General features: G+C 49.8%; 1 protein-coding gene across 1 annotated transcript in view; it reads left to right on the top strand.

Annotated features, from left to right (window-relative positions):
* Positions 1–8668, top strand: part of LOC104393095 (chromosome unknown open reading frame, human C11orf73) — a 10555-nt gene extending 1887 nt beyond the window's left edge. The window contains exons 2-5 of the mRNA XM_010002556.1: positions 650–887; positions 5118–5269; positions 6033–6151; positions 8442–8668. Coding sequence (XP_010000858.1) covers positions 650–887; positions 5118–5269; positions 6033–6151; positions 8442–8496 — 564 coding nt within the window. The 3' untranslated portion in view covers positions 8497–8668. The remainder of the gene's footprint in view (positions 1–649; positions 888–5117; positions 5270–6032; positions 6152–8441) is intronic.
* The last annotated feature ends 3646 nt before the right edge of the window (positions 8669–12314 follow it).

The following is a 12314-nucleotide window of genomic DNA, read 5'->3' as shown; positions in this document are numbered from 1 at the left end:
GGCTCCTGCCCCTGGGCCGGCTCCTGCCCCTGGGCCGGCTCCTGCCCCTCAGCCCCCGGGACATTGTAGAGCCCCGTTGCCGGGAGGCAGTCACCGCCCCCTCTGTTCATGGAGGGGCTTGGGCTCCTCGTAGAGGAGCTTAAAAGAAGCTTTTTAAGGCTAGATTGTGCGTTGGCTGCGAGGATGTGACATCTCGGGTAAAGAGGAGGGTATCTTTTGCTCTGGCGTTTGGCCGTCCTTCTGCTGCCTGTCTCAAGGTCTATTGTATTTCCTATGTGAACAGGTGTCCATGGTCCTGGGGTTGTGCCAGCCAGGTGGTCAACAGCCACTGCTTATGGACTTGGCAACCTCTTCTGCACCTTATTTTCCTCCTACGCACATGGGGAGCGAAGGAATTCTGATGCTGTAGCCCCGGGTGGGATATACGTTCAGTGCAGGTAGAACAAGACTGTTGTGCCTTTTCAGTAATACTTTTTGCAGTTGTTCTTCTGCTGTGCTTGATTTTTATCGGGCTGTTTGCTCTTGAGGTTAGTACGTTCCTCGCTTTTTGTGATGTTCCACTTTAGGTGTATTTCTGTGAAAGGAAATTCACAGTCACAGTCAAAGTTTGAAAGCACAGTAATGCTAATCAAGGCTTTGTTCTCTTTAGGTACAAGCAGCTCCCCAGCAAGTGGCTGAAGACAAATTTGTGTTTGATTTACCGGACTATGAGAACATCAACCATGTAGTGGTCTTCATGCTGGGAACGATACCATTTCCAGAAGGAATGGGAGGATCTGTCTATTTCTGTTACCCGGACCCAAGCGGGCTGGCAGTGTGGCAGCTGCTGGGGTTTGTCACTAATGAGAAGCCAAGTGCCATCTTCAAAATTTCTGGTCTGAAATCTGGTAAGACTGGTAAAATGTAGTGGTCAGTGAAGCAGAGATGTTCCTGCATGCATGTTTGAAGGTGGTTTTGAGCAAAAAGCTGCTTGAAAAGGCAGACCTCTGTGTGTTTTCAGGTGGTCTCTCCCAGATGTGGTACTACGAGCAGCCTGGCAGCTTTGTGGAAGTCAGTCTGTATGTTAATGTTTCTAGTGAAATTTCTCTCATCTTCTCTTTCTTGTGGTGTTGCCCTGGAAGTTCCTTTCAGCAGGCCTGGTATGTGTTCCAGTGCTGCTTCTGCATTGAGACTGTGAGGAAGAATCACCCTGTAAGGTGGTTTTTAGGCCTTTGTCTGGACATGCCTGCAGCATTTTCTTTCAGCTCCCACTGTGAGGTCACTGTGTTCTTTGTAGCATAGGGACAGGTTTTGTAACAAGGACAGTTTAGGGCAGGGTTTCCAGACAATCAGTCAAGTGGTGGGGCTGCACTGTGAGAACTGTTTTCAATTCTAGGACCCTCACTGCAAGAAGGACAGTGAAGGGCTGGACCAAGTTCAGAGAAAGGCAACAGAGCTGGTGTGAAGGGGCTGGAGAACAAGCCCAGTGAGGAGAGACTGAGGGAACTGGATTGTTTAGTTTGGAAGAGGCTGAGGAGGGACCTACTCGCTCTGTTCAACCTCCTGAAAGGAGGTTGTAGGGAGGTTGGTGTTGGTCTCTTCTCTCAAGAAATATGAAGACTAGAGCAAATGTCCTGAAGTTGTGCCAGGGGAGGTTTAGACTGGAGATCAGGAAGAATTTATTTTCTGGAAGAGTGGTCATATGCTGGAATGGGCTGCCCAGGGAGGTGGTGGCATCACCATCCCCAGAGGTATTTAAGCAGCATGTCATTGAGACACTTCAGGACATGCTCTAGTGGGCATGGTGGTTTGTTTGTTGGGAGTTTTTTGTTTGACTTTTAGGAGGCATGGGGGTGACAGTTGGGTGCAGTGATCTAAGAAGTCTTTTCCAACCATGACAGTTGTGTGATTTCAGGCAGCCCCTCCCATGCAGGTGCTGTTGCACTATGTCATTCTCCAGGAGAGGGTATCATCACTGGAAAGCAGTTTTCCAAATGTTCTGGCATTTCTGGTGTAGACTAGACCTGAACCAGAGAATCTGACTTGTAGGGGAGTTTCCAAATGTTCTGGCATTTCTGGTGTAGACCTGAACCAGAGAGTCTGACTTGTAGGGGATTCTGAAGGTGCTGGTGCTACCTGAAGTAGATGTGGAGTTTTTTTCCTAGATGTAGGGGGTTTTGCCATGCGTATTATAAAAATTATGTGGCATCCCAATGGCAGACCTTTGTCTTGTTGAAGAGACAGATACGTTGGTCAAGCAGCTTCAAGTGTTGCAGTGATAAGTAATACATATCTTTTATAGGCTTCAGTGTAGTCTGCAGCCTGTACTTGAGTCTCTAGGTGAGTAGGAGGTTGATGTGATCAAATGTATTAATTGCTGACCTGGCAGGCTTTCCTTTGCCTGTGTCCTGGATGGCAGTGTGGCTTGACATAATGCCTCTTAAGGTGCAGAGCAAAATGAATTCTGATCATTGACGTTCCTCAGTAATTTGGGCTTTCTTCACAAGGGGGAACAGCCGCAGGAAGTGGTTTTTTGGGTGTGGTTTTTTATAACCTGACACTGTGGGGTTAGTGAAACAGTTAAGGGTATCGCAGGTTCTTCTGCCAGGTTTCCTGAGTGTTCTTATGCTTGCAAGACTTACTGCTGTATTATATACATTTTAAGACAGCTTAGTGTGAAATCTGACTGGGCAGCAGTCGTATACATCAGTGTACACCAGGGATTGTGTGAGGGAGAAGAGTGAGGCTGTTGGAAGGGGAGGCCAGACAGGGACTGCAGAGAGATGCCATCCTGAGACGCACAGAGGTTGCACAGGTACTCCTAACTTGGTCGGGGCAGGCAGTATGAGGATGCAGAGGTTTCCTTTACTGCAGACTCTACAAAGCCTAATTTAATAAAGAGGCTGCCTGTTACTTAATGTGAGCTGGAATGGTGTGTTTAGGTTGTGTCAGTTTTTGATAGGTTATGTTTGGAATCGGTTCATTTACAATTATGAGGAAATATAATTTTGTAACACGGATGCAATCTCTTTTGTGCCATCCTCTGTTTAAGTGAGCAAAGTCTGCCCATACTGGTTACACCTCAAGGATCAAAGGTCCAGAGTATCCAGCCCTTGTCACATGTTTCTTTGGGAGAATTAGCTGTTATGTGAGATGTTGGCTGGCTTTGAAATAAGCATGAAATCTGAATTCTGTTTTTTCTCTTTGGGTGCAATCTTCACGTTTGCTGGCAATATGACTATGAACTCTGTGTGGTTGTCCCCTCAGTCAGAATTGGTAGTTAGGATTCAGAAAGCCTGAATTTAACCATCAAACACCTCATGGAAGTGCCAGGAGTGATTTAGGAATATGGCAAATGCTCTGCATGAGGGGCAACAGAACAGTGGTGCTGGTTGTGGTCCTGCCCTCCAGGCTGAGAAAACAAGGTGCTTTCTGACACGTGTGCTGTGCTGGTGCTTGGAGTGAGCTTGGGAGTGTTTGTCTGCCCAATTCCTTGTCTTCTTTCTGGCTCTTGCAAAGCCAGAGGCCTTTCTGATCTGTGGTTGTGCCATTCATCAGGGCTGGGGTTGGTCTGAGCTGTTCAGATGAGACATGGGGCTGCCCAGCCCTTCACAGGGGCAGCTTCCTGAAGTCATGTGCTGTGTCTTTTCATCGCACAAACAGGTTTGCAAGCTCCTGCTTTGAAGGAAGGGCTCAGTGGCTGTGCAGCAGTGCTGCATGTTTCCAGTCCATCTGCAGTGGTTAGAATGTGAATTAAAGGGTTGGTTCCTGTAGGGGAAGGTGCTGCTGTCTTTTACTCACAGATCAGGTGCTGTGACACAGATGCTGGCTGTGTGACAGAACTCAGAGGATTGTGATTAATGGAGCAGGGTTGAGTTGGAGGCCTGTAACCACTGGTGTCCCCCAGGAGTCAATACTTGCTCTGGTGTTGTTCAACATATTCATCAACGACCTGAACGAGGGGACAGAGTGTATCCTCAGCAAGTTTGCTGCTGATACCAAACTGGCAGGGGTGGTGACACTCCAGAGGGCTGTGCTGCCATCCAGCATGACCTGGACAGGCTGGAGAGCTGGGCAGAGAATAAACCAATGTGGTTCAACATGGGCAAGTGTAGGGTCCTCAGCTGGGGAGGAAGAAACCCATTCACCAGTACAGGTCCTGTTGGAAAGCAGTTTTGAGGAGAAGGATCTTGGAGTCCTGGTAGATAGTAAAGTATCCATAAGCCAGCAACGTGCTCTTGCTGCCATGAAGACCAATGGAATCCTGGGGTGCATAAGGAAGAATGTGGCCAAGAGGTCAAGAGATTACATTCTCCCCCTCTACTCTGCCCTGGTGAGGCCACATCAGGAGTACTGCATCCAGTTCGGGGCTCCCCAGTTCAAGAGAGACAGGGAACTAGTGGGGAGAGTCCAGCAAAGGGCAGCAAAGATGACTGGGGGATTGGAGCATCTCCCTTGTGAGGAAAGGCTGAGAGAGCTGGGACTGTTCAGCCTGGAGAAGAGAAGGCTGAGGGGAGACCTTATTAATGCCTACAAGTATCTCAAGGGTGGGTGCAGTGATGGTGGATTCAGGCTCTTGGCAGTAGTTCCCAGTGACAGGATGAGGGGCAACAGGCACAAGCAGGAACACAGGAAGTTCCATTTAAACGAGAGGAAAAACTTCTTTATGGTGAGGGTGACAGAGCCTTGGGACAGGCTGCCCAGGAAGGTTGTGGAGTCCCCTTCTCTGGAGATATTCAAGACCCACCTGGATGCAGTCTTGAGTAATGTGCTGTGGGTGATCCTGCTTTAGCAGGGGAGTTGGACCAGATGATCTCTAGAGATCCCTTCCAACACTGACAGTCCCATCATTTAGTGATCATACTGCCTCATGAACCCATTTACTTCATATAGAGTTTAAAATTATGTTTTTCATTTTTTTAGAAATTTCCTCAAGATCAGCTGTGTTTTTTACATGTACCTGTCACTCTGTTTCCTCTGGTGTGTGTGTGTCCTTGTGCCTGTGCCTGAACTGCATGATTGTGCTGTATTTCCGAGGCAGGGAGTTGAGGCAGAGCTTCTCCAGAAGAAAGAGATTTCATTGCCACAGTCTTTCCCTGTGTGCTAAATGTACTGTGTGCTGTTTGTGGCACTTTCAGGGAAGGGAAGTCAACATCCCTTTGGAGCCATGAACCTCCCTCAGACGCCAACGGTGGCCCAGATTGGAATCTCAGTGGAACTGCTGGAGAGCCTGGCCCAGCAGACTCCTGTTGCAAATGCTGCTGTGTCATCAGTAGATTCCTTCACGGAGGTAGCTTGGACATTCTGTTTTCAGAGTTTCTCTGTGGCACAAAAGGCTGCAGAGAGTTGAGCCTCTGAAGAACTAACTAAAGACAGCCCACCTGCTGTGGGTGGCTGTAGGGTTGTAACAAACCTAATCATTGTCAAATCACTTGCCTGGTTGCTTTGATATTTTGAAATTACTTTTCTTACACTGGAAAACTTGGTGCTGTCAACAACTGGATTGTGCACGTTCAAGGGAATCAGGCCCATGGCCTCCCTCGTGTCATTGTCAGTCTGCTGACAAAGGGAGTTTCCATGTTGCTGGAATCTGACAGGTGGTAGTGAGGCAAAGCGCAAGACTTCTCCCCTGGTTGAACAGCCAGTGTTTTGCTGTGAGGTGGAATGGCAGCTCTGACCATCAGTTCTCCTGATGGGTTCCTTTGGAGGAGAGAGGGACAGCCCTTGTCACTGCACCACGTCTTTGTCAGAAGAAGAAAATGTTCTTCCCAGAGCTGGTTATGCAGTTAGATGAAATTGGGCAGGGAGAGGGTGAGTGAAGATTCTGAAAGTGATTCCTGGATGCTGGATGGATCTGAGGGAAAGACTGAGAGTGAGGATGCTTTGAGCCATTTGCAGTGGGCATCCCTGCACCTACTATCCCCACTTCCCCATTGTGTTTTAGATGACAGTGCTGATTTTAATTCACATAGCAGTTGTGTATCTGTTAAGTCTTGGCAGAAAAGCTCAACTTGAGAAAAGAACTGACTGCAAATCTCTCTCTTTTCTTTCAGTTCACTCAGAAGATGTTGGATAACTTCTATAACTTTGCTTCCTCGTTTGCTGTTACTCAGGCACAGATGACCCCAAATCCCTCGGAAGCTTTCATTCCTGCAAACGTAGTTCTGAAATGGTAATGGCAATGATCTCTAGTGGCAAGAGCTCTTTTTCCAAGGCATTAGGGCAACTGAGTTCTAAGTATGGAACTACTGTCATGTGATGCAGCAAAGTGGAAAGTGTTTTGTTGTTGTTGATCTCCTAGTCTAGGGAGGTCCTGTCCAATCTTCTTGTAGCTATTTGTAGCATCTTCATCTCACTCGCTGTGTTTGAAATGTGCTGTATGGCCTGTGACATTTTCTTGCCTCCAGAAGTGTTGCCCTTGCCATGTGTGAACTTCCACGATGTTGCTGATGAGACAAATGCTCTGGATTCCTGGGAGGGCAGAACACACCGATCCTTGTCCATCTGAATTTGGTTGTTATGCTTGGTCTCTTCCTAGACCAAGTTCCAGCATACTGATAAGAATATGGGAGAGGTGGAGAAATCACATATCCAGTTGACCTGGTCCTGTCACCAAGACCCTCAGGCACAAAGGCAAAAGTATGTTTGCAAGTTGTTTTCCAGGGCCTGGTTTAAGAAGAAGCTGACTGTGGGGACAGCCCGTGTAATCTGGAGATACGCTGTGAGCTGCAGGCAGTCCTTTAGGATGTCTGAAAAATTCTTGCCTAGAGTTGATCAACTCACAGTAATTTGGGGTCTCTGAATACAGTTTTGTGGTTGGTGCAGATCCCTACTATTTAGAAGGTAACTCTGTGCTCTCCATGGACATCTGGGAAAGGTCTCTGATGAGAGGGAATGAAAGGGAAGACAGGCCAAAGGAGCAGGGTAATGGCTGGTCAGTGCCTGGCTGATGCCAAATTTGCTTTTGCTGGTTCAAACCACTATAGTCCAGTGAGGCACAACTCTAACAAACTGAACAGCTTTTGTCTAGAAACCTCTTAATGTGATTACAGCCCCTGGAAACAGCTCAGTTTGGCTTAGAAATTCAAGAAAAAGCCTTTCATTCTTTGGAATGAGTTGAAAAGGCTTCAGAGTCTCTTTTCTCATTTGAGTTGGGTTAGGAACTGTAAGATGTAGGAGAAACATCTTGCTGTTTTTCTTGGTTCCTTAGCAGTGCCTCATGTCCCCTTACAGCTTGGGTTTGTGGGGATTGAAAGGGGTTTTTAGCCTTCCATTGCTCCAAGCCCCTGGGCTTGTTTTGGTTTTGGTTTGAAAGTCAGATCTGGTTGACAGCAGGATGACTATGAGCCATCCATGTGCCCCTGTGGCCAAGAAGGCCAGTGGCATCCTGGAGTGGATTAGAAGGGGTGTGGCTGGTAGGTGGAGAGAGGTTCTCCTCCCCCTCTACTCTGCCCTGATGAGGCCACATCTGGGATATGGTGTCCAGTTCTGGGCCCACCTGGACACGTTCCTGTGTGAGCTACTCTAGGGACCCTGCTCTGGCAAGGGAGTTGGACTAGATGATCAGCCCTTGATGAGGTCCCTTCCATCCCTGTGGTTCTGTGGCTCTGTGGATGCTTTTTCCCTCTTTATTCAGGGGAGGTCAATAATGAAATCTGATCTTAAATTTCGTTTGGGGTTCGCTTATTTCTGTGAGTTTGGAAGGTGAAACTGGAACAGCATGTATGCATAGGGGAGTGCATTATGTGTTGAGAGTTCTTTGTCCTCGTTAGATTTGTAGTCAAACATGATGGAAGGTGGAAGGAGGAATTACTTGGTGATGGAAGGAAAATGATGGGGACTACTTTGTCTCAAGGTGTTCCTACTGGCACTAGAAGGCCAACTGCTTGACATTGTCTGCAGGGCCCCCTTCCCGTCCTGTGAGCAGGTCACACAAAGCCTGCTGGGCAGCAAAGCTGAGTTGGAGGCTGTGGTCTCCAGGCAAGCCTGCCATGCTGGTCTGTCAAGCTGGCCAGCTCAGGTCTGCTGTGCTGTGAGCTGAGAAGTGCTGAGCTGGCTCTGTGCCTCCTAGATGGAGCAGCACTGGAAGGCTGGTACAGGGACTGCTGAACTGGATGCAGAAGCCCTTGTTTTTCCCAGTATTGTGACCCATCCCTAAACAGCTTGAAGTTCTCCTGGTTTGGTTTTGCTGGGATTTCTCCCATGAGATACCTGGCCTGATGACTAGGGTGGTGGGCAGCCTCCAAGTGGCCCTTCTACCTGTCCAAACTTTGATTTGCTGGCCCAAAAAATGTGATACATAGAACAGCTGCTTTGCATCCACTTAAAATTTTACTAAGTTTGCATGAACATTCTCTGGGATTCCACTTTGATGAAAAAGATAGTGTTGAAATTATGTGTATCATTTTTTAAGCCATTTTGTTTGCAACAGCTTTTGGGTTTTGTTTGTTTATTTTTCCTAGGTATGAGAACTTCCAGAGACGTCTGACACAGAATCCTCTCTTCTGGAAAACATAAGCTGAAATGGTGCCCTTTGAAGTGCTTTCTAAACAGTGCTGCCTGCAAAGGGCAGCAGCTAACTGCACGGCATAATTTTGAGGGAAAGCAAACAAGTATTAGTCTGTATAGACAAGCTTGTAACTTTTGTATTACTCTTGAAATGTATTTAAAATTAAACCCCCTGGAAACTGTTTCCCTCCGTGGTTTCTTCAATCAATGAGCTTGGCTGCAACAAGAAAGCAGAGTTGCACGTACAGTCGTAGGAAAGTCCTTTGGAAGCTGCGTTTGAAGGGGAAGGAATTGTGAGATGGAAAGTGCTGCAAATGTTGGATACTTGCCTGATGTTTGGGGGTCATTACTTGTAAGCAAAACAAATGCAGGGTTCTCTTTCTTTGCCTCATGCTGAAGGGTGGGGGACAACCAAGGGTATGCCAGTGTTTTCCCTGTTGGTCTTCAGCCTGTAACTTCTTTCCCTCAGGGGACAACTGACATTCTTGTCCCCTGCTCACATCAATGGCACAACAGTGTTTCCCTCCTTTTGGCGTGAAGACGCTACTGAGCTTGATCTCTGGGTACTTAAACTTTCCTGTGTGAAAGTGCAACAAAGAGAAATCTTTGGGGAATCTTTCCCTGCTGCAAGTCAGATATCTTTGAAGTGGCTGCTAGAGGCCGATTTTGAGTTCTAGATTTGTATTTTGCAGCCCCAGGCTGATCAGTGAGATGAGAGCTGCTAAAATGTCCATGGATGTGATCGATTTATTTTTCACTTCACATTTCTCTAATGGTTGTAGGATGAGGGAATGGTTTGGCTTGGAAGGGATCTTGAAGATCCTCTCTTGCCAGCCCCCGCGCCATGGGCAGGAATACCGCCCACAAGGGCAGGCTGCTCCAAGACCCAGCCAGCCTGGCTTTGAATGCTTCCAGGGCGGGGGCATCTGCAACTTGGGCCAGTGTCTGACAGAAAAGACTTTCTTCCTCGTGTCTAACCTACATCTCCCCTCTTCCAGTCGAAAGGCAATTCCCCTTGATCTGTCAGTCTGTGCCCTTGTCAAAAGTCCCTCCCCAGCTTTCCTGTGGCCCCTTCAGGTACCAGAAGGCCACTTTGAGCTCCCACCGGAGACTTCTCTTCTCCAGGCTGAACAAGCCCAACTCTCAGCCTGTCTTCATGGGAGAGGTGCTCCTGCCCTGCGATCATCTTCCTGGCCCTCTGGACTGGCTCCTGGAGCTCCATGTCTTCCTGTGTTGGAGGCCTGAGAACTGGACACAGCACTGCAGGTGGGTTCTGGGACACGACTGGCTTTCTGGCCTGAAAGCACACACGGCTGGCTCAGGTTGAGCATCAACATCAGCCAGCAGCCCCAACTCCTTGTCCTTAGGGCTGTTGTCAATCCAATTATGGTAGGAATAGTGACATGGAGGAGGATTAGAAAAAGCCTAAGGGTTATTAGGTCCTCGAAGACTTTCTGAGGAAAACGCGTCACATCAAAAAGTTGAAGTTATGTCAAGAATTTCTGGGCTATCATTTCCACTTCGGAGTAGGAGCCGTAAAGGTCTGAGATGAGAAAGAAACTCTTGGCAGTGCCAGGAGCTGCAGCTTGTTTTGACTCTCCTGGGAGCCTCACCTTTGAGCTTATCTTTGATTCTGCTCAGAAATTGCAAGGCAGCCACGGACAAATGAAGCAGCGTGAGAGAGAGCAGTGGCAGAACTGCTGTGTGAGAGAGTCCAGTAGTGTTTCCTTGTGAAGGAGAACAGAGCACCATATGGTTTTGAACCTGCCAGGTGTGATGGATGCATAAATCAGGATAGCAGGTTCCAGGCATTGTCTTTGTGTGCATCATTCCCTTCTGAGTTGCTGTGTGGTTCCAATTCCTGGAGGAGAAGCTGCTCTAAAGCCTCCCAAGGGAACACACAGCACTGCTGGGCTGGGGCTTGCTGCTCACAAAGCAGGTCCAGGATTGCAGCCAAGCTGCATGTCCTCGTACAGAAATCCTGCAGGGGAGCTCAGTATTTCATGGGGCACCCACCCCTTTTCTGGGCAACACGTTCCCGTGTTTCACCACCCCTAGTGTAAAAAGTGCCTTCCTTCTCTCTGCTCTGAGTCTGCCCTGTTTGCTTTGAAGACAATTCCTCCTTGTCCTGTGGCATCAGGCCCTGCTAAAAAGGCTGTCACCATTTTTTCTGGAGGCCCCTTCAGGCATTGCAAGCTGCTGGCAATGGAGAGGAGCGCTGTGTAGCAAGGCCTGGCCAGAGGGCAAGCTGAGGGCTGCTCCAACTGGAGTGCAAGGCTTGATTTGCTGCTGCAGGCAGAGGTGGCTGGGAGGTGAGGGGCGGCAGGGGCCTGGGGTGGTTGTGCCCAGGGAGCCCTTCCCCTGAGCCCTCAGCAGGATGGAGGTGCAGGAGCAGCCAGGGCTGCTGGAGGCCCCACTGTGGCCCCAGGGCCTTGGAGCGGAGCTGCCGGGGGTGGGCGTAGACATGGACAAGGTGGTTCTCCCTCCCCTGGGAAGAAACACCAGGTGCCCTGTCCTGCAGACTGTGGCCTTCCCACAGATGCCCCCACTGCCTCCTGCCATGAAGTCCCAGCCCTTGGATCTGCCCAGACCAGACAGGGGCTGGGGCACTGAAAGATGCTCCCATTGGCACTTCTTAGGCTGCAGCTCACCCTGATCACTGCCATCTTTAGGATCAGGGGGCTCCAGGTAGGGGACACTTGCAGAAGTCATGGAAAAGCTGACGAGCAAACAAAGCAAGAGGAGCAAGAGGAGAGCCAGGCAGGAGGAGCAGACTGGTGAGTGGCCCTGGCACTGAGCTCCCCACCCACGGCAGCCCTGACCTGGCATGTGCTGGGGGCTGCTGGCTCCTCACTCTGTCTCCTCCCTCAGCAGTTTCTGCCAAGGCAAGAGCAGAGAAGAAAAGTGTGCTGACCAGGAAAAGGTGGTTAGTACAGTGGGAATCCCCAGGTCCTGCCCCAAACCCTCACCCCATGCCTGAACATTTCTGTTTAGGGCATCCCTGTCCCCCAGGAAATGAAGAGCTGCTGCCCAAGGGCCCCCTAATGGAGGGACTGGGGTGCAGTGGAGCCTAATTCTTCTGCTCCTCTGCAGGGCCAGCAGAAAGGTGCCCAAGAGGGAGCTGCAGACCCCACAGGCTTCCAGGTGCTCTGTTTCCACCGTGCCCAGAAGCCCTGTGGTTGGAGAGCATTCCCTGCCCATGCAGAATTCAGAGGCACCAAAGAAGGAGCTGCAGGTGCCAGTGGAATCAACGAATGAAACTGACACCGTGGCGGATGTACCTGCACCCAAGACCCGTGCCCCGAGCCGCATCATGAGCATCAGCATTTCCACGGACATCTCCAGCCTGGAATTGCTGGTGGAAGCCACGGACGAGGAGATCCCCGAGGAAGCGCAGATGAGCCCTGCTGATATACAGAAGGCCCGCAACAGCCCTATACCGATTTCAACACATATGTGGCATCAACTCCTGGAAACCTACACGAACACATATGATGATGAACATGAATGTTGCAGGCGGTCCCGCAAGCGCCAAGAGACATTGGGGGCCCCTAGTGAGATCCTCCCTGGAGGACCCTCCTTCCCTCCCAGCAGGATGGCGGGGCAGATGAAACAGGAGGTGCAGCAGGACAGGCTGCAGCCCCAGGGCCCCATCACCAAGAAGTCCAGGATCAGGCGCCTGCGGGAGGGCTGTGCCCGGCTGTGGCGCTGCCTGAAGGCCTGGGGGAGGCGTTACTGCTGCTGCCTGCCCCCAGCTGTGGAGCAGGGATCCTGTGGGAGCAACAGTTCCCCAGCTACTCAGTGGCTGAGGGGGGCAGGCCTGGGGA

The sequence above is a fragment of the Chaetura pelagica genome, unplaced genomic scaffold (assembly GCF_000747805.2).
Source record: "Chaetura pelagica isolate M959 unplaced genomic scaffold, ChaPel_1.0 scaffold388, whole genome shotgun sequence".
NCBI classification, from domain to species: domain Eukaryota; kingdom Metazoa; phylum Chordata; class Aves; order Apodiformes; family Apodidae; genus Chaetura; species Chaetura pelagica.
Note: the sequence above shows the minus strand (reverse complement) of the source record. Positions and strands in the feature narration are given on the sequence as shown.